This window comes from Buteo buteo, chromosome 16 (assembly GCF_964188355.1).
Source record: "Buteo buteo chromosome 16, bButBut1.hap1.1, whole genome shotgun sequence".
Taxonomy (NCBI): Eukaryota; Metazoa; Chordata; class Aves; order Accipitriformes; family Accipitridae; genus Buteo; species Buteo buteo.
This window is the reverse complement of record NC_134186.1, coordinates 24,403,131-24,425,836: the sequence shown is the minus strand read 5'-3', so window position 1 is coordinate 24,425,836 and position 22,706 is coordinate 24,403,131. Positions and strand designations below refer to the sequence as shown.

At 45.7% G+C, this 22,706-nt stretch overlaps 1 protein-coding gene across 3 annotated transcripts; it reads right to left on the bottom strand.

The window, feature by feature from the left end:
* Positions 1 to 2,037: 2,037 nt before the first annotated feature.
* BDNF (brain derived neurotrophic factor) lies at positions 2,038 to 21,640 on the bottom strand. Of its 3 annotated transcripts, none has more exons than XM_075047100.1 (2): positions 21,392 to 21,640; positions 2,038 to 2,985 (listed from the first exon to the last, which is right to left on the bottom strand). In XM_075047100.1, exon 2 carries the CDS (start codon positions 2,962 to 2,964, stop codon positions 2,224 to 2,226), a length of 741 nt encoding a protein of 246 aa, XP_074903201.1. In that variant the 5' UTR covers positions 2,965 to 2,985; positions 21,392 to 21,640; the 3' UTR covers positions 2,038 to 2,223. The 3 variants fall into 3 exon arrangements, with proteins under 3 accessions (XP_074903201.1, XP_074903202.1, XP_074903203.1); XM_075047101.1 differs by lacking the exon at positions 21,392 to 21,640 and adding an exon at positions 20,754 to 20,845; XM_075047102.1 differs by lacking the exon at positions 21,392 to 21,640 and adding an exon at positions 10,323 to 10,399.
* Positions 21,641 to 22,706: the final 1,066 nt, after the last annotated feature.

Here is a 22,706-nt window from a genome sequence, read left to right as displayed (position 1 = left end):
TTTGCATGAAGAACACTTTGGTTGGCGTTTTGAGACATTTCAATAAGTTTTTTTTCATTTCTGATTTCTATGTGGGAGCCTGAATATCTGCAATTGATTGGGAAGGCTGAAGCGTGAAGTTGGGTTGGGTCACACAACCCTCTTTTCTCACTCACGGTCCAGCGTGCACATGGCCAACGCAAAAGATTTTCAGTGTGTAGTTGGGATGGTTCTCCTTCGACAGCCAGTTATCCCAGGGAAGGGGAAGCCCTTCTATCCTAAGTAGAAGAAATCACTGATTTTGAATGTGTCTCTCTCAGCTTCCAGCATGGGCTTCTACCAGTAATGACAAACTCAGCGTTAAATATGCTCTTCAAAAGAGAATTATTGCGGGGGATCACATTTCAAATAAGCTTTGCCCAGTTCAGGTTTTTAATTGACTTCAACAGCAAGGCAGACGAACACAGATTCTGCAGCGTTAACAAGTAATTCTATTTTGCAGTACTTTCCTCTTTGTTCAGCTACTTTTCTTCATCTACAGGAATTACAAATATAGCATCTGCCTTCAGTGAGCTCACTAGTGAGCTATTTCTGCCTCTCTGCCCACTGTAGTCAATGCAAAGTGCTATGCACAGCTCTCCGACTTACAAACTGCCTCTTTAGAAATACTTGCCAAGATAGTTAGAGGGGTAGCGCAGGGTTAAATCCATCTGTCAGAACCTAAGCAACGTTAAGCCAACTCCTCCAGCACTTGCTCTTCGCTTACTTCAAGAGTATTATTTTATGCCAATATTTGTTTCATAAAATAAGGCTGACAGCGGAGGTAGAGCCACACAAACGTAAATGCTAATTGCTTTCAGCTCGAGGCAGGGCTTCCTTCCGCCTCGCTCCCCAGCGAATTCCCAGGGCTCCCGCGGGCAGGGATGCCGCTGCAGCTCGCGCACCGTGCGTCGCAGGCCGGGGGCCGAGGGTAAGGGCAGCGTCGTACAAGGCAAAGCTCGACGCGCAGGACCACGTTCAGTGCCGACTGCAATTTGGATAGCCTCGGGCCCACCCAGAACACTGCCATTTGTCCCTGCACTGGCTGAGCTATGCAGTCCCACGACCAACCTGATTTCAGATCCACTATCGTCCTTCCAGACCCCTTTTTCTAGTGACATTCTTCTTGTGCTTCACCAAGACATTTGATCCAAGCACAGAGTCTTTTATTACATAAAATCATTGCTCTCAACACGCTATAGACTATTTTCTATATGACAAGCTCCAGTTGTATGGTAAGTGAAATACTTTAAAGATCACAACCAACATCCTTCCAGAGGGAGGAAAGGAAAAAACAAGAAAACCCCAAACACAAACAAACATGGTATAAACAAATGCAGGTCCCAAAAGACAGCAAATAAAATAAAAAAATAAAAGAAAATAACCCAAAAAAGCATGTTGCCATACAGTTAACTAAGTGCTGTCTTTAAGCCTGAAGTTCAAGAATGTGAAGTGGAACATCACCATTCTTTTTCAGTTGCCTCTTTTTTTTTTTTTATTTTTTTTTTGTCAGTAGTTGGATCGCTATTGCAAACACCTTCACAACATACAAAAAAACCAAATTTGTTTTTAATCCAGAATAAGGTAATGATTTTTTTTTTCTTTTTCAATCTGACGGGAGTTCAAAAGTAAAAGAGAAACAGTAAAACTATGACAACAGCACCTTGACATTGTTTTAATTCCAACGCTATCAGAAGTTAAAAGCAGTAAACAGATATAATACTAACAGGAATAAAGATACTTACTGTCTAAAATGTAAACGGAATGTTTTGGTTCAATTTATTTTTCTGAAAGAGGACAGTTTATCATCAATTCACAATTGAAGCAGCATGCAATTTTATTTTTTTTTTTTAACTTTTTATATTTTCAATTCTTGGCAACGGCGACAAACCACAACGTTATCGAGGAATGTAATGCAGACTTTTTGTTCGCTTGTTTTTCTTTTTTTTTTTTTTGGTGTTTTTTTGTTTGTTTGTTTTTTGTTTTTTTGGTTTTTTTTTTTTTTTTCAACTTGTGCGCAAATGACTTTTGTTCCCCTTCAGGTCATGGATATGTTCAATAAATAGATTGTGGAACCACTGTACTGTATAAACTTCAGTTATACATGCAGTCCATAAAATTATTTTTTACCGAATAATTTACCCTGTTATGTATATATACAAATAGATAATTTTGTCTCAATATAATCTATACAACACAAATCCACTATCTTCCCCTTTTAATGGTTAATGTACATACACAGGAAGTGTCTATCCTTATAAAGCGCCAGCCAACTCTCTTTTTATTATCCATGGTGAGAGCTCTCACGTAAGACTGGGTAGTTCGGCACTGGGAGTTCCAGTGCCTCTTGTCTATGCCCCTGCAGCCCTCCTTTGTGTACCCCTTGGGGTTGCATTTGGTCTCATAGAAGTATTGCTTCAGTTGGCCTTTGGGTACTGGGACTTTTTCCAGGACTGTGACGGTCGCCCCGGACATGTCCACTGCAGTCTTTTTCTCCGCCGCCGTCACCCACTCGCTCGTGCTGTCACATACGCTCAGTTCCCCGCGGCGAGCTGGGTCAGAGTGGCGCCGGACCCTCATGGACATGTTTGCAGCATCCAAGTAGTTTTTGTACTCCTCGAGCAGAAAGAGCAGCGGGGGTTCCAAAGGCACTTGACTGCTTAGCATGACTCGGGATGTGTACAAGTCTGCATCCTTGTTTTCCTCGCTGGGCTGGATGTCCTGGTCCTCATCCAGAAGCTCCTCTATGACATGTTCAAAAGTGTCCGCCAGCGATGTCAGTCCTCTTGAACCAGCACTGGGCCCGTTTAGGCTCTCCAGAGTCCCGTGGGTCCGAAGACCTGGGTAAGCCAAGCTGCCTTGTCCTCTTACACTAGCTTCTTTCATCGGGGCAGCTTTCATGCAACTGAAGTATGAGATAACCATAGTAAGGAAAAGGATGGTCATCACTCTTCTCACTTGGTGGAACTGTCAAGGACAAGAACAAGAAAAAAAATATTTAACAACTTACAAGGGATGGAGTAATACAAATTCACCCCAGTTGTCCTGAGACATTATGCATTTTCTGCAGAGATCTGCTGCATGCAGCCGCAACTCATTACCGGTGATAAAGCATACTCTTGTACAAGGGTGTTCTTTGATTTAGAGCTTCAAATAAAGCATATGCCAAAGCTTAGGCATCATTGATACCAGCAAGTCAGAGTTCTTGCGTGCCAAAGTCTTTCTGTAGTAAGTATGAAATTAGATGCTATACAGACCCCTTATTTATTGACTGATTACATCTATTTCAAGTAACAGCAAAGGCAGAACTGCTGTTTAGCAATGCAACATTCAGCAGTAAAAGGCAGCTTTGCAAGCATGAAAGGCAAGACTTCAAGTGCAAATGCAAGTATTTAATTTTTAAGATCTCTCCTTGCCAAAAATATTTCATTGTTCTATCCACAAAAAAAAACCCAAAAACAAACACAAAACGAACAGCACCAGGATAAATTGCATTTGTATTTTGAAAACAACCTTCAAAACACAGAAAGAGGCCATACAAACTCTGAGGTCTCAGCAGGTCAATTCCTCCTCTAAAAGTAGAAGGTATGTATGTGTAAATATAGACAAGAAAATGGTCCAGGACAGTATACTAAATTTGAGCTGGACAGACTGCTTGCATCGTGTGAATGCCATGGAAGGGACCTGCTGGATGACAGAGCTGGTAAGAGCTATACTGAAATGACAGTACCAGAACCACTGTACTGTACTTTCCCAGAGCCCCATACTGCCTGTTCTCAAGTGGGCAAAGCATCTATTTAAACCCCGTTCCAGCCCAGAGACCAACATGAAAACCAGAAACACAGCCAGCCCTACTGCCACACTGAAACACAGCAGTTTGCCTGTTTCTCTCTCATTCTGCCCCAAGTTCTGCCAGAAGTTATGGGCCATGCTTTGAGGCTTATGAGTTATGCTTGGCTCTGTCCTCACTGAGCATGGAGGGGTAGTACCAGGAAAGAGTGCCGGTAAGAAAACTCCTCACCAGGCTTGGAATCAGCACGACTCACTCCCATCAGCACTCCCAACAGCTTGGGCTTGTATGACTGCTCCTTCCCAAGCGCTTTGCTAAGTCTCCGTAGATTGTACATTCCTCAGGGTAGGAATTGTTTCCTCCTCAAGCGGAGAGTACACACTTTAGGTACTGTTACAACAGGAACCCCCCAAATCCTGCAGTGACAGAGAGCTATACTTTCTGTCTGATCCCAAGTGCTACTACAACATCCATCACATCAGTTGTTATTTCTCCTCCTTCCGATCCCCGCTCTCACCAGTTCTGCTTGCTAGAAAGCAATGGCATTGTTCACATTTTTGAAGCAGCAGCTAATGCTTGTTTCAGAGCTTTTGAAGTTCATTCGGAAGTACCTCATACTTGGCAGCGCTCACTGGAGTAAACGCTATTTCTGTTTGCCAACAGGGTGCTATGTAAAAAGCCTTACTTCATCTCCTGCAAATATGCTGTGGGAAACTAGTACTCTTAAGACTTGAACATGGAAAGACAATCTATCATAAAACATACAAAGAAAATGAAATACGTACTAGAAAGGCAGTGCCCAAAACGTAGGTCTCAAAGTTTACTTAATGAAGTGGGGGTGGGTGGGAAGTGTTTGGGTTTGTGTCCATGCCCTCCTCACCCTCATCCCCCACTAAACAAAATTTTGGCTAAGAATCCTCTCAACCCCAGCACAACTCTTCCTTCATCCCTCCATCTCTCTTCCTGTTTAAAAGTGTTACTGTGGCATAGATTTATTAAGATTAAACAAACCTGACATCTGTGACTCACAGGAACATAGTGTTTGCTCTAGCAATGCAGAACATTAATATTTTGCAGATTTTTTCATCCTAGGATTTTTAAAACATTCTACAGGGAGAAGTATCAGATTTCTTCCTCAAAGGGGAGGACGACAGACACTACAGAGATGATTTGAAACACAAGGAAGAAAGCTATCAGTCTTCCTTTATCAAACAAGGAGAAACAAGACAAGAGGAAGAAGGGGCAGTTCAGCTAGCATACAAATGCAGAGCCAGTGGAACAGGCAACAGAAATAATAATATTCATACACTCCCTCTTCTGAGACTTGTTTTATATAAAACTTAGAAGGAAAAACAAAAACCCCAAACACCCACATCACACTGTGACCACCAGAGCAGTGAACAGAACGCAGATCTTCTGGCTCCTTATCAAGTTCCTGCTATTTTTATTAGAGTAGTGCCCAGAGGTCCCAGCCAGTATCTTGACTCCAGAGGACGGACTCTGTCTGAGCACACAGTACCCCCCCAAAGGGCCTTCGGGCCTTCCAGTGCCAAAGAAGACACAACGCGAGAGGCACCAAGACAAGCACAAAACAGAGAGAAGCTTGCACCCGTCACCCAAGTGCACCAGTTGGAGGCTGAACATCTGCTTTTCAAGTTAGGTGGGTAGACAAAGGGTAGAAGAAGGATTCCTGGATCAGGCCACATCCTTCACTATCGTCACTGGGCTGTGTTCCTCTCATAGTAGCAATAAACTTGGAGGGACGTGAAATGAATAGAATAGTGGCTGTGCAACTTTGTTCGCATGGACTGTTTTCTTACAAAAAGACAGAGGACGGAGAGGTGCAGAGAAACCTCACCAATTGACTTCAATAAGCCCTCAGCATCCTCTGCCAACGGCTGGTTCGTCACCAGATCTAACAGTACTTTATACCTCACGTTAAATTAATCCTTCCTTAATCAATTTTGTCTTCCATTTAGGAAGGAAACTGCTGTCAAGCTTGATCGATTTACATCCCATCTGATGACATACAACCCCCACTATTATCTGGGGTAGCAAGAAACAACGTACAACTAGGCTCTGAAAACCAACAACTTTAAGACAGCCGTTATCCACATAACATACTGATAATACACAAGAAAATGTGTCCCACCGAAAGCCACCCCTCTTCCTCCCATTTATAACAGTAGAAGAGTATGTCAAAGTAAGCTTTAGCAGCACAGACACACGGAATACTCCTAGCAAGCAGACACAGATTAACCATCTACTTCTTTGTAAAGGAGTCCCAGACTAAGCCAAACTGTGCACGCAGGATGTGGAAAGATTCTTCTCTCTATCTTGACAGTGACTTGAGCAACATACACAGTCCTTGTCTTTGGCAGCAAAATGGTATCAAGTGATTTAATATGAGGAAGTAATATTTTAACACCTAGGAAATTTCTTCATTTTAGAGGCCATAGCAATTTCTAGTAGCAGCTGCTCAAAATCTACTAGTTTAACACGCTATAGCAGAATAAGATTTACATCTCACTCCACGGGTAGAAACACAACCTTTCAGCTACCGTTGAACTGACTCACGAATGCACGGTTCATCTCTTACTTAGTGAGGCAGGACTAATATCCCAATGTAGGATGAAAAAGGTCATTGGAAACACTTTGGATGGCAGCTTCCAGTCCTCTTCCTCTGCTCCCCAACTATCAAACCTGCACTATATTGCAAAGATTAGAGATACTGCCTGTCCTGTTACAATAAGTGCCTTGTAAACCCCAAACACTAACAGATTACATACACCCTTCCAATTACGAGGCAGTCACCATGTTACCGCATGCAGAAGTGGAACTGGGGTGGGAAGATGGGAGAAAGCTGGATTTTCCTGTTTTCCCAGCATGCTACTAAGCAAGGTGCTGCCCCTTTCCATGCTGGGCACATCCACCACTACGAGGCCTTACACGGAGATGCCCCAGCATTTCTGTGTACACCCATGCCTGATGCTACCCTGGTAGACTGAGCAACTATTTCCCATGGAGGCTTATCAGTGCTGAGTATTTCTTAATGAGAGCAACCTGGCTGATACTGTGTGTTCTGAATGCATCAATACAACTGAAAGCCAAACGAAACAGACTAGCCATGGCCACTTTTTAGTCAGACAGGCAGCTAGAAAAATACAAAATAAAATCACTGATGATCCAACCTCAATCTGTAGTCCTTTCATGCACTCATCCCCTCCTTCCTTAGCTGTAGGATATTCAGGTCTCTACTCCTCACCTTCTAGGAACAACAGCTAAAGGCTGCAGCCCTTTCGCACTCTTCCTGTTCCAGCTACATCAGTGGGCATGAAAGATCAAACACTTCTCTAGGAGACGGCATCTTGGTTCGATTGCTGTCCCATAGCCTGTTGTATACACCCACTAACTTGTATAAGATAGATATATGCTAGCCTCCTTGAGACCTAGCCTTAAACTACTCCCCCAGGTCACGTAAGACGTCTCTATCAGAAATCACATTTGAGACCAGTTTCCTGAACGCCATCCATTCTCGTGGCTGCAAGAACATCCTTCCTTCTCTCACGCAGCACAGCAAAGCTGAAGCAATGAAAAGAGGTCACCCACCACGGACCAGGTCTCAGGAAGACATGACCTAGTTTGTACTTCAATAAAGTCCATACAATTACAGCTAGAATAAGGGCCCGTAATTGTGGCTGTCATCTTCACTAGCGGGAAGGAGGCTCATTAAATGAAGGTCATGTCAATTATCTACAGCTAGTTTACATATGCAGTCAATTACCTAGCTGTACTATTTATTTCAGTATTTGTATTTAATGAGGATTCACCAGTTAATTGTTTTATTTCATTATTTTTAGTTATTTTAAGCAGAAATCTAGCAGCTTAACAGGTTGTATTTCCAGCAGAGAGACCTGAGGAACAGCTGTGAACATGTACTTGCTTTTCTGCATCCCGATATGCACCATGAAAGTCGAAATAACTTTCAGTAGTGAATAGATTCATAATGCTTTAATCTCCAGAAAGGAGTGTGCAGTGGAAGATAAAATTAGCAGCAAGACGACATTCACTTTCTGCCTTGCCATTTTCTAAGACCTTTATACAAAAGTTCAATTTACTAAATACTACTGAATGGCACAGGCATGAGTTCCTGCTCTACGCATCATTACCGGAGTGTGTGAACAGATACCAAAATGGGATGCATGTCAGCACATGATTTGCAAAGACTAAATGTACTGAGAGCAAATAGTATTAACCTTTAACACATGCATAACTGGATGTCTGACACACTCTGGTTATCCTTGCAGCTATTTATGCAGCAAACTATATAATTACTTTTTATTACTGAAAATAAAGTGCCCTCCCCCCCAATACATACACATGCACACCCACAGCCAATTTGTACTCTTCTAAGTTGGTACTTCATGTCAGGAAGAAGAACCCTATTTTATTTTTATTCTCATGTTGGTTTTCCCTGAGGCAATAAAAGCTACTTAGCCATAATGTCAGAGATGGCAAAGACTAAGAACCATTTTGAAGACTAAGATAAATAGCAAGCAAATTTACAAGATGTTTGTAAACTACAACTTTAACCATGAGAAATTTGCTTTCATCTTACGTTGCTAAATATTGCCTATAGTACAGCTTCTAAGAGTAAAGAAACTCCAGCAATACCTCGGCTCTGGAGAAGTATGCACTACAAGGGGGTTTTGTGGGGTTCTGAGGTTTTATCGGACTCGTTCCCCAACGCATACAGAAAAACCCCACAATTCCTCCTGTCAACCAGAGGTGGGAAAGAACCAAAGAAAATAACGGCAAAATAATAATGCCATGACATTACACCCCTGATCTTTCACAGAGTTATGTATCAGAGTTTCCTACAAATTTTCATCATACCTTTCTGGCCACTCAAACTACCACGCAAAGGGCACACTTGCTTCAGAGCTCCGCGAGAGAGAATTCAGCTGCTTTAATGGGCGCAGACCAGACAGTCTCCTCATTACAAGCATGCTTATACTTAAATTGGCCAAGTGCGGGACTACAAGGAGTTCCCAGTAGGATTTCTGTCGGATGGATCTCAGACCCATTCTGCCCATACCAGGAAACAGGCGGGATGAGTCTTGGCAGTAGGTGCAAGTGAAGGAATAGCAGGCCAGACTCACAGATGGTATCTGAGCTTTCAGAGATACAACACCCATGGAAGAGAACAGATGTGCACTATTTTTATACTTTGACAATGGGAACTGATTCTTGAGCCAGTGACACACATACTGCCTTTCCAGCTGTTTATACAGCATCCTGCACACGGGGCACTCAAACTGCATGGGGGGTTGCAATCCCTACTGTAAACAAAGAAACTCTGCTCCAAAAGGGTACTTGTGTGCATGCCACTATACATATCAAACACAAAATGCTTTACCACAACACTTTTAACCAAAATTTCACATTGAAATACAAAGGTATGCAGTGAAAATCCTGCTGAAATAAAAGTGCTACCAGCAGGTTTATTTTTGCTCATCGGGAATATCACGGGTTGGGTAACATGCCGCACTCCTAGTGCCATGCCAGAAATACTGTACAGTAGGGACAGGACTTCCAAGTCTAAAACCTAAGCATTAGCAAATTCCAATTTCAAAATTGACTTCAGGCTTAGAAAACTGCATTAAGCTGTTTTAGACTATATGTCAAGGTACATTCATGCCATTACTGTGGTCATTCAGAAGTAACATTATGCAACCTCTGTGAAAAGCAAGTTCACCTATAGAACAGGCTACCTACCTCCACCCCCCCACCCCGCCCCAAACAAGAAAAACAACCAAAAACCACAAAACCATTCCACGAAATAATAACTCCATGCCAAGATACTATCTGGTTCCTCCATGGGAGCAGATAATTACAGTTCTCCGAAATCATTTGCTTCGATAGCCACTAGAGCTTTATATAACGCTAATTCAACCTGTGCACAGAAGAACGTTAGGGCAGAACCTCAGACCTTTGAGCAGCATCTGTGGTTTGTCTTCCATTTCACTACGGCTCTTCGGTGCGGAATACTGTGCTGAATCGTCACAGGACTAAGCTATTCTGCCAAGTACACACATGAAGCTCCCACTGAAGTCATGGTTAATTGGCACCCGAGAGCAGGAACAGAATGGAGCACGTTGCATGCAAACTAGCGTGAGTTGGATCCCTTGTGTTGCGACATGTGTCCAGCAGCCCTGGAACAACCCAGAAGCTGCTGTACCAGTTGAGCTTGGATCTTACAAGTGCCTATAAACTATCGAACAGCATGTAAAACATCCCACGCACCCATCGGTTCCACTGCAAGTGGCAAGCTTCCTGGGACCTATAGAACATTATGCACTCCACAGGAACACAAGTGAAGCTCAGCCAAGGAAAATTAATGGTTAAAAAGCGCAAGCGTCAGATGGAGCAGTTACCCATGGCTTGGGCAGGCAGTGCTTTCTCTAGGGTAAAGGAGAGCAAGGGCTATATCCCTCTGTTACAAGACTCTTACCTTTGCCGAGACCCTGACTGTGTGTGGCACTGCTGTAAGAGAATACCTTGCCTTTTAGCCATAGCCAGTCCTTGAAATGAAGCAGATCAGTATGTTGTGATGTGCATGAACCAGAAACTGGAAATGCCTGTTGTCAGAGCCCTGACAGGTATTAACAATATGCGTGCGTTTGCCAGTGGTGTTATCAGTCATCTTTGGCTGCCTGCCCTCATGTGCAGATCGCTCTCAACACATGCTCAGTCCAGTTGTTAGCACAGCATCTCCATGCATATATACTTTCCACAGATGGGGCAAGGGATGAAAGCTTACACTGAGGTACCAGAGCAGCTTCTGGGAGTATTCAAGTCCAACATTACATGGGAACAACCAGACCAGGAGAAGAAATTTGTGTTTGCAAAGGCACCTCAATCTACATTAATGGAACAATGAGGAATTTGTACTGAACAAGGATTTACTCATTAGGAATCTAACCCACCTCACTGGGCAGCCAGCCCTGCGTGTGTCCTGCTGTGACAATGGCTTTATCATTGGAGATAATACTGCTGGAAAGTTATGTTAACATAACTGTATTGAAAACACTTTGGCAAGAAGTGCTCTTTCACCACTGAAATTTTACTATGACAATGCAGCACACCACAGATTTCAAAGCATTATAGTTTTGAGCTTTTTTTTTTTCCCCCCCACCTTCAAAGCGGTTTCATGTTGAAACAAGACTTCTGCAATTGCTATGCCTGGTTCTCTATCCCTAATACATTTTAAAAATTTGGGGGCCAACTTCAACTGGATTCAATAGAGGGATATAAGTTTCACAGATAACGCTATTTCTACGGTCATGTTTTTTTAACTGACATGCAAGTAGCTGAGACCTACCCAAATAAACTCCCCCCCCTCCTCCATCCTTAGTCAGGCAACCACCAGCATACGGGCTTACCCAGTTACAGACTTACTACACTGTGTATTGCTGCTTTCAATTCACAAGCTCCACAGAGGAAAAGGGTTTGGAATTACTAGAAGGGGTGAAGAGGTACATCTGGCAAAGATGCAAGTGTCTGAAAACAAGCTTCATTAATTGTAGTGCTCAAGGTACAAACATTTAACAGAACAAAAGAAAACCTGCAGCCTTGCAGGAAAAATTAATTTATCAAGCTCCTGCCTTCTCCCAGTTGTATAGTGGTGTAGTTTCTTTCACAGAGGACCGTTACACTGATTCCCGTGAATTAGACAGACATTGGGTCCTTTCCCTCCCCAATTAAAAATGAAGTTTACCTGGTTCATGACTTTTCATACTTGCCACCAGATACAACTATAGATTGTGGCATCATGGGAAATCACTTGCACAAAAACTGTCGTGGTTCATTGAAGCAGTATGTTCCAGTGGACCTAATTCTGGTGGACACAGTCCCTGCCTGGTGTAAATCCATAATGCTCTGTTCATAGATTTATACCAGCTGTAAAGGTGGCCCAGTACTCATGTGGTCATAAAATCACATGGGGCCGACACCTAAACTATAGCCAATACCTGTTATCAGAACAAAGTGTGACGGGTTTCAGCAAAACAGTTTCCTCACACTCAGGATTCCTGAGGGATACAGGCATATTTGGTAATAATTACACTGAAAAGAGGAAGAAAAAAAAACTTTCTAGGTGTGCAGACTAGCTCCTCCCTTCCCCCACCGATATAAGCACATAAATAGCCCAGACATGCCTATAAACAGAAGTATGCAAAATCCAGCCCAACACCAGCTAACTTTCCTCCGCTCTGCTCTGCGCTTGGGTGTCTTGTTTCACGCACACCCTCCCCGCTGAAGAAAGTGGCTTTGCTGCCAGCATACTGTTCTCACTGTAAGAGCCCTTAAGCTCCAAAGGGTAGGTTTGTATATGGGATTTCAGTCATTAAATAAACACTTCTCTAGAAAAACTTCAATACCTGTCCCTTCACATAAGCAGATCCTACTGCCCTGCAGGGAAGGAGAGCCTCTCTTCAAATCGCTGGGGGGGGGGGGGGGGGGGGGGGGAGGAAAGAGAAAGTTAAAGCGAGAAACATTAAATTACCCAATTAGTCTGTTGAAAACAGCTAAGTGTTCTCCCTCTCCCAAATCTCTGCACAACAGACCAGCTTATCTAGAAGTCACCATCCTAGTCAAAATCAAAAGCAGAGCTGTCTTATCAGAGATAATTAGTAGTTCTAGAGGGTAAAAAACCACTTACAAGCTGCAAAAGTAGAGACCTGCTACTTATGCTGCTGTGACTTTCCACTTGCACAACATTTCTTGGAGAACATACTATCAAAGCTTCCAGAGTGCTTGGCAAACACTGAATCTCAACATACTTGGGTGAGGAGGAACCACATCAGAAATCCTATTTTCCCTCCGGGTAGGCTGAAGCCCATAAAGACTTTTAAACAACTTACCCCAGATTGCACAGCAAGTCGCTGCTGAACCAGAGAACAGGGCAGCCCCCACTCCCAATCCCTCGCTTCAGCCACTACACAAGGCTGCCTTAACCATGTGTATCATTCACATATTTTGCAAATCTCTCTAGGGTAACTTCAATGTCTAACCCAGAAAGAGGCAGGGCAGCTGATTAAAACCTTAGGGGTATTTTTTTGAATACATATGCTAGCTCACTTCCATCTGTGTCGTTAATTAGTTCCTGACTGTAGGTTAAATGTAGGGCATGTTGTCACGAGCCTAAGGTGGGGTGGCAGGACCTCCTGCTATTGCCATATGTCTTTTTGTTTCTTCCTTCATTCCTCAGCTTTTAGCCTCATGCTCCTAATTTGTGGGCTCAACCATTACATAACAAAGAACAACAAGAAAAGCAAAACTAGCGTTAAAATAGAGGTTTTAATGTTGAAGAATGTTTCTAAGAGGTTTGATTTGAAAGGCAACACAATGTCCCGTCTCATCCAGAGTCTGCTTTTACCTGCAGCAAATTTGCTATGAAACTCAGGAAAGACCTATTCCCATGGAAAACTACTACTGCACAAGTAGGTATTTACCAGCCCTATAAACACAAACCAGGCAGCTTGCCAGGGACCAAAGGTCAGCCTTAATTTGTATAAAATGGAGAAGAGCAAGGCTATGCCTACTCATAATAGGGATGCTCAGCGCTCACAGGGGATGAAGCCAGTGTAGCAGCATCAACCCCATCAAAACAATAAAAGGAAAAAAAGATGACTGACTTCCAGTCATCTTTTCTTCCCAATGCATCTCCACAGATGCATCTTTGCATTAAAATACAAATGGCTCAGGACTGACCTCGACAAAACTGCAAGTCAGTTTTGAAGTATGCCTGAACATGACTAATTATAAGGTATGCAGAGTATCAGCAGTTCCCCCGCAGTCATTTTCTAGTGAGTACAACTTGAATGCTAACAGGTCTGGTGGTGCTTCGCAACTGAAGACTTCCCCCAAAGTGTTTTAGAGTAGACATGGAAGTTATTTATTGTGTTTTCTAGCTCTCATTGCATACCTGTTCTTCCATTAGAGGAAATGATTTCTGGTATTTCCAGGTGTAAGATCTATAATTTTCATAACAGTTACAGGAACTGGAGCAAGGAAAAAAATATACAATATCCATGTTGAGCAAATCTTATTAAGAACCAGGTGATACAACATCATGCTTGAGGTTTATGGAATTCAAGATGCTGCATGTAGGTTTGTCAGACTCAGAAGTAGACTTCTTTGGAGGCTTAGACCTCTAAGTAGTTTCTTCTTAAATCTTATTTCTGCCTTTTTTTTTTTTTGTTAATGGAGGCATGTGGAAGTGACTCACTTATCCTTCTGCAACATCCTTGTTCATCATTAACGTTCCTGTTACTTTTGCAGTTACAACAGCAGAAAGGTTTTGCACAGGGGGCAGCAGAAATTAATCATTAGTGCAAAATTGAGAGAGAAAAGGAGTTAAAATGAGTCTTCCAAGGCAGGCAGCTTTGTTCTTTTTTTTTAACTTCAGGTGCTGATCATTAGCTTTTAAGGGGAGAACTCATTTTCAGACATTCTTTTGCTAGTTATTACACGAAATGTTAAATTTCTGAGAGGACGTAAAGAAGCACCTGCTTATCATCTCTTTGCACATTTCATTGACAGCAACTTGCTAACACCATACCAGTAAGTACCCTGCTGTTGTAACAAGACATGAAACATCCTTCTTTGCCTCCCATAAAATAAAAACAATCCTTCTTCACCCGTCTGTAGGGCACTAGCTGCCAACAAAAAAAAAATCATGACATTGACATAAACAGTAATGTTTATATCTGGAAAAGCAAAAATGGAGAACTTCAGATGTGTTTATTTCTAGTTTTGGTTCAACCCATTATAAAGATAAAGGCCAGTCATGATGTTCAGCAGCAAATTCTTACTTCACCACAGTTTCCTGGCATGGGTTCTGGTTAAGTTACCCTTGCCAGCTTCAACTTGTTAGTGGCTTTGCTTCCCCCTTGGACTCACTGGCTTTCAGTACAAATTCTATCAAATAGCATTTCTCTCTTGGCATTTACGGCTCAGTCAAACTGGATTATCAACTCAGAAGGAATGTAAATAGCAAGTGAAGATCCAAGTCTTAATGCAGGCAGCCAGCAGGCACAATTATCTAGAAATACTGCAAAACAAGTCCTGTCGCTCATCCCAACAGTGTCCATACACTTCTGTGGTACAGTGACAGCTATGACTGAGGGGAGGTTGGTTTACTTACTAATCCACCCCTTGAATAAAGTTTAGATTTCTTTTCATCTCAGTATATCAAGTACTGAACACTCACTGAGAGCACCACGGCCAGTGTAAAGAAGGGTAAACTAAACCATATGGGTACTGATGTTGCACCAAGCTTAGAAAGTAAATGGCATAACGGACTAAGGAATCCAGAGATCATAACCTTTAATTCCTTGATCTAGACAAAACTGCATTTCTCCAGGAGCTGGTTTTTTTTTTTTTAAAGCAAGCAGTGTTTTGATCACATTAGATAAGGCACAACATGCCCCAGAACTGGCACAAGATTAAGCTTAACTCTCTTTTAGAAGATATGTAGTACAGGATTTGGGGACACACACACACAACTTAGTCCTGTTCTTATTGTTACAGCTTTAACTGCAGCAACACGCTCCAAGTCTTTTGCATGCTGAGTTAATAAAGAGCATATAACAGCATTTTGCTCAAGACTTCACCTAGTTCGATCTTTTTCTAGACTCCTCTTGCTATGCTGCGCTACATGCGTGCAAAGGACTACAAGCCTACCTGTAGCCCAGTGCACGTACTGAAAAGGCTGAGCTTGGATGTGGAACTCCAGGTGAGCCACAGGTAGTTTTTCAAACACTAGTTTGGTACAACAGCTCTCTCATACACCCTGATATGGTTTAAATAGTTCACAGTTGCCTCCTGACTTGAATGGCAAATATCCCTGTATCACAGCTCTTCAGTTTCCCACAGGAAAACTCTGTTCCCTCACAAGCTACACATTAAACCCTTATGCCGACATACTTTATACTGACAGATTTCAAATATCTTACGAAATTATCAAAATCATCACCTGGAAAGATGTGCAGTACACACAATCAACAATTGGCTTGCATTTTCAAGGCTCAGAGATGGAAGTTATCAACTCCCACTGAGGTTTAGTTGCATTGGGTTTCCTATTCCACTGGGCATTTGATAGCCATAAACTAGCAGTTACTACAAAAGCCCCTGAAAAGTACTGTGCCTGTAAGAGTCAAACAAAAATAACTGCACATGAGATTCTGAGTTCAGCGGGTAAAAAAGGCACATTGTTTCTCTTTATAAGCAGTTCCTCACAAATTAAATAGGGAACAGTGCTTATTCTTCTCTCCCAAATGCAGAGGAAGAACCTGCCACAGCCAAAGATTGATGTTCAAAACAAAAATCAGAAACCGTGAGCTCAAAACAAAACGGGAAAGTGTATCCTAAGAACCAAGGGGCAGATATAAAAAGTGTATTCCATATTGTTAGATTTGAGGTAGCAACAAATATCTATGTACCCAGTTCAACTTCAATAGTTAATTTTGAAGTTGGGAAAATCTTGGATCTAGTGAAACCAAGCTAAAGGCTGCTGAGTCAATACATCAAGAAAATCAGAATTTTTTTCTATTCCACCAAATACCTACTAAAGGACACCCCCTACTACATAGACTTCAATGACGGGATGGGGAAAAAAACCTTCCCACCCCACCTGAACTCAAATCCTTAAGGGACTAGTTCTACATTGCACTTTTTTGGGTGCAAGCTTTGGACACACTATCAAGTCTCACCAACAGCTCTTACAAACCAGTATAAATTTGACTTGCAAATACTTCTTCAGGTGTAGTCTAAAGTTCACTCAGCAAATGATTTACTGAAAGTGATGCTTCTTGTTTACCTATTTAAGCCACACCAGGAAGACTGTATAAAGACTAGTTACCTGCATCCCTAGAATAGGATTCGCAGGTACCGCCTCAGTCGCAGGGTTCAAAAAAAAAAAAAAAAAAGCCCGCATCCATACCCTGAACTTACTGCTGCGGAGTGAGAACGCTTGGGATTAGCAGCCTCACTCATTTTGATCGTGCAGCCTCAGTTGCCAGAGCCAGCCATAGCAGCGTGTTCGGTTCATGCATCTCTAGGTGGCGGTAGCTGCTTAGATTTTGAGATACCAAGAGATGCTTATCTCAAATTTAGCAACCAGTATTCCTCCCATCCTCCTAGAATTGCCTTTCCTAATTTGAAATGTGACCCCCTCCCCCATTTCTTCATAATTTATAGTAGTCTGAAGCTGAGTCACAAGGATTTCTGCATTTTCCTAACCAAGTACACAAGAAAAGAAATGAACTGCCAAAGTATTGAGGTAATTTATAGCGTAAAGCATGGAGAGCTTCTAGTCGATCAAAGGACTCAGAGAAACAAACATAAGAACAATCATGCCTTCTGTTCTGTACAAATGCCACGGCCAGAAATAACCGTCCTAATTAACTGGTTTCAAAAAATGACTTCTCTGAAAGATACAATATTCTTACCGAGGAAAGTATACAACTGCTACAGCCTTATGGCAGCTGTCACCAGGGCATGAAAATTCACTAAACGAAGTTTGCTTTTGCTTCCTCCCGTTGTCCGTGGTACTCATCTTCAGACAGCTGTATCCATTCGTGATGCCTAAATTATGCCGTAATGGGACGTTCTGCTACTAGTATCAGTGTTACTAAAGGATTACAATCACATCAAATCAGCATCATCCCAGCCAACCCTCTGTGCCTCAGATGAGGCCGGCTTTTTTTGGTAAGACTGTTGCCTATTTAGTCAAGTCATAGCATCTTCAGTATTTCAGACTATTCCGTGTTGATTGCTACTGTTGGGTGTAGCAGTCGAACTCTGTCAGTCTATACTTGCCTTGTAATTAGGTCCTGAATGTTGAAAAGGAGGAAAACGTGAGCCTGACCCTACAGATCACCTCCACTTCATGCATACGATGGTTTGTCCTGTTCTGCATGGGCAACTCCTGCAAACAGCGTTCCTCATTGGACTGCTCAGAGCCTAGAATTGTAAGCAACACGGCCAACGTAAGATTGTATCAGAGGACATAGGCCATGGTATAACGGTTACCCTATTAACTCACACGTGTATCTCCAAAATTAAAGCATTTTATTCTTCTGTTATTGTATATTTCAGTGTTTCCAAATCGAGTAGCATAAGGACTTATGTTGATAACATGTAAGTTTAAAGGACCATGGCAGAGTTGCCTGTACACACTGCGTAGCAAAATCTGTTATTTATTGTTTGTATCGCAAGAGCACTGAGGAGTCCTTGTCAGGCACCAGGAATAGAAGACAGGCAAGATGATCTCTGCCCCAAAGAACTTACAGTCAAAGATGAGACTGAATAACAGGTATGGATAAGGAAAGGAAACAGTAAGATTTGTGAGCTGACAAGTGGGCACAGCCTAGTAGCCCCATCCTGGCTCACACATCAGGCAGTTTGCTTGGTACGCACCTGTACTGCTTCCTAATGGCGTACTGCAGGGAACAAAAGAGTTGTTAGGCATAGCACCTTCCTAGCTGGAACTGAAGACAGTAGGTTATTGAGTTACTGCTTCACCTCAGCAACACACAAAAATAGCTTAGCTTCAGCGCTTTTAAAAGCTTCCTTTTAAAGGGTGTTCACAGCTAAGCATTACCAAGAATGCCAGTGTATGAACTGATCTAAGAACTGATTGAGAGTTTCCTAATTAAACAGCATTTTAGCTATTTAGGAGGAACCAAGCGCTCACAACATATGCTTGAAAACAGGTCAAGACAAGTTCGCAATTAACCTATTAAAAGCATATATCCTCTTCTAGTGGAGCCTCCACCAATTCACACAATGCCTAACGTGACGTTTCTAGTGTAGGCACAGGGCACATTCTTAGAACAACATTTCAGCCTTTTATACAAACCAGGAAGGCAGAGTATGGGAAATACTTTTTTTTTTTAATAGGATCACATCTGTCACACAATTCACTCTGAGTGAATTGTTTCTCATCTTCACGCAGGCTTACCCATAGAAAGGATGAGAGGGTCTCCTACTCGCAAGTTTCTTGTGACCTGCTTTTATACCTGCACCCTGGCAGAGAACTACTGTCCGAGCTAAACACGCAGCTTCATGTGTTTTCCTCACTGTAACAGCAGAGTAAGAGTTGCAGAAACTGCTACGGGTACTGCAAGGACTTTTAGCTGCAGCTACTTTCAACTCAGCACTGTCACTATATGCAGAGCTTTTAAGCAAAAACACAGATCCTTATCTTCCACTATATTCTTTCACATTTTAATGAGTCTTTAAAATCCTTTGCATCTGTGCACTACGTTTCGTAGTATTTCAGCATATTGTAGTACTCCCATAGCACTACACTACAACATAATGCCTTCGTGTTTAAAAGCACGCTGCTTGAAATTAAACTTTTTTCAGTTTAGCCTTACTCCCACCAAGATAAAAGTACTTTCCCATTTTCCTCCACTGTTATATCTGGATTATTCAGATAAAGTGTTCTTGATCCTTCTGACCCGGTTTACCCTGATTTCACAGCCATGTAACGACAGGATCTACCCTGCAGCTCCAGAAAGCAGAGTGCACTGGCAACGTGAACAGAAGGCACACTACTTACAAATGGGTTTTCCCAGCCGAGGTTCAGTGAGGCTGAACATTAAGTGGTAGTACTACAGCAGAAAATTGTTGTGAGTTACAGAGCCCTGTAGAAAGGCTCCTGTATCTAGTTGTGTTAAGTAAATAGCTGAAACATCTACCAGCTCCTTCAAGGTATTTTAGAGTTGACAGGGAGCCATTGCTTTACCCCGACTCCCAGGTGAGGGACTGCATTCTGTCCCGCTGCTCCCAGAGCAGGCAGGAGAACGTCACGGTTTGCCTTCTCCCCTTCCCTCGCCTCGGGTTTGTTTACACAGCCAGTGCCCTGCCGCTGCCGGTAGCATCCCCCTGACAGCTGCTACCTCCTCTCACATGCTAAACCAGGGGATTCGCAGCCCGGATAGAGCCAAGAGTGTCCCCTCTGCTTACGTTCTTCCCCACCTAGACTAACTCTGGGCCATCACTGGGGTCAAGTTTTCACCCAAGCGGTCGCAGGCAGCGCTCCTGCTCTGCAAACAGAGCCATTGATTTTTACCAAAGCGCTACCCGACACAAACGAGCGGGACGATGCGACAACCTTCTCGCTTGGGACGGCCAACCATGCGCAAACAGAGCAAAAACCCCTCGCTTCTGCTACCCAACGGCCACCCAAACTTAGCGACGCGAAGGCTGGTCCTGTCTGTGAGCAGGCGGCTCATTGCCCGGCCCTTTGCTCATATCTACAGATGACCAAGGAAATTCATTTTATGTACTTATCACACCATGAATTAAAGATTACAGAAATCCTTGCTGAAGAAAAATGTATCGCCAGGATAGATTCTTTGCATTCATTAGAACTGTGTTACTAGAAACATAAATAAGTAATGACTATTGATCTCGAAATAGTCATAACCTCAGAACAGCAAACTACAATAAACCGAAAGGAAAAGCAGGCATTTTAACCCTAAAGTACAAAGCAAGACACCAATAGCACCTCTTAAAAATAAACAAGCACAGCAAGCGTGGCCCACAGTTGTAACACCTTATGCTTTTAATGCTATAAAAGAAAAAAAAACCCCAAACCCAAAACAGAACAGCGGGAGAGCGCACGGCTTCCAAAGTGTAAGTTAAACCTTTGCCAACCGCATTTACCGTCCAAGGCCGGGGGATAACCGTTCCCCCCGCACCAACGTGAAGTCAAACCCCGCGGGCAGGACCCAACCTCTCCCCTCTCCTCCTCCCCGCACACCGGCGAGCGCGGACACCCCGCCGAGGGCCGCCCAAGCCGCCCACCTCCCTCCCCGGCCCCGCACACGGCGGAGGACACCCCCCCCTCCCCCCTCCCCCGCCACGGCACCGGAATCCCGGTGAGGGTGCCCGGCGTGCTTCACATTCCAACGACGCCCGAGCCTCAACAAGTGCACGGCTCCCCTCCCTGACGGCACCTTTCCCTCAGAACCGGGGCGGCGCCCGGTCCCCGGCCCTCCCCGCCGCCCGGACCCAGCGGGCGGCCGCCGCCGTCGCCGCCGCCGCCACCGCTGAGGGGAAGAGGGCCGGGGCCTCCGCCCCGCCGCGCGCCCGCCGCCAGGGGGCGCCGCCCGCCGCCCAACCGCCCGCCCGCCCGCCGCGCCCCGCGCAGGGCGCCGCCACGCGGGCAGCGCGCCCCGCGCCCGGCCCCGCCTCGCCCCCGCCGTCGCCGTCGGGTGAAGCGCCAACGGCCGCCCGGCCCCGCCGCTCCCCCCCCCCCCCCCCCACCCTCCGCCTCCCTCACGCCGACGAGCGGAGCGCCGCTACCTCCGACAGAAGCCCCCGCCGGGCACCGACCGGACCGACAGGTGCGGGAACAAAGGGGCGCGGGGCTAGCCCCGGCCCTGCCCTCCCCGCCGCCGCCGCCCTTCCCGCTCCCCGGACGCCTCTGGGCGGCCCGCAGCCGCCCGCCTCCCCCCCCCCCCCTCCCCGGCCCCCTCGAGTTTCCCCGGCGGGGCGCCGCCGTACCTCGTCGTCCACACAAAGCCTGTCCGGGTTCCCCCTCCGGGAAGTCACATCCTCTCCCCGGGCTCCCAAGTCCCACACCGGCCGCCTACCCGCCGCCCCGGCAACACAGGCGGCGGCTCAAGTGTCTCATCAAAGCTTTATGAGGGGCGGGAGGGCAGCGGGAGCCGGATCCTCCACCCCCGCCGCCCAACCGGAGCCTTCCCGGCCCCGGCCGCCGCCGCCTCCCCGCGGAGCGGCTTCGCCCCCCCAGCCCCGGGCGCCTCCGGCCAGCGGCTGCGGCGGCCGCAGGCAACCGCGTTGCCCCGCTTAAAGCCTCCGCGCCGCCTCCCCGGCCCCGCCCGCCCGGCCCGGCCCCCGTTCCCCCGGCGCCCCCCGAGCGGCGGGCAGGGCGCGGAGGGGCCGGGCCGGGCCGGGCCGGGCGGGGAGCGGGAGGCGGAGGTGGGGGGGACGGGGGGGGGTGTCGGTCGGTCGGTCGGTCGGTCGGTCTGTCTGCCCGCCCGCCGCGGGATATTGGTTTACTCCGGCGGGTATTAAGCAAGCCCCGATCCATTTAAATATCGCTCCCGCGCTGACCTCTCCGTAGTTTGCCTATTAAGAATGCAATCAAGATAATAACAGGCATTGCTTATTAATGAGCGCCCCAGGTAACGTTACACCGGTGACTTTCTGCGGGCGCGGGTGCTCGAGCTCAAGCCGGGGCGGCCCGGAGGCGGCTCTGCCCCGGTCGGGGACCGGCACCGGGGGGGACCGGCACCGGCACCGACACCGACACCGACAGCCGGAGCCGCCCGTCGCGCCAGCGCCCGCCGGCGAAACCAGGGACGGCCGCGGTGCCCGCGGGATCCCGGGCGAAAAAAACCCAAACCCGGCCGGCTCGGCTCTGCCCCGCTGCCCGCGGGGTGGTTCTCCGTCCCTCCTGTCAAAAATCTGTCTTGCCGCTTCCCCCTTCTTGCCTGCGCAGCGCATGGAGTAAATTATTGATAGTGGAAATTGCATGGTGGAGGCAATAATGGCACCCCCTGATTGAGTAGCTCCATTTGATCTCGGTAAAGACAGAGAGATGGCACGCTCCCCGGCCGGGCTGGCCGCGGGGAGCGGGAGCGCACGCGTGTGCCGGCGGGACGCGGCGCCACGTCCCACGGCGAGAGCCGGCCGTGGCAGGGGCGCCCGCTTCGGCCCCGGCCTGGCACGGGCCGTCGTGGCCTCGCGTCCCCTGTCCCCTCGCTGGTAAAACTGGGGGGCGGGCGATTTCCAGAAGAAGACGCCCCATCTCTTTTATGAATCGGTTAAAACAAGTTATCTTTCCACACCTTAA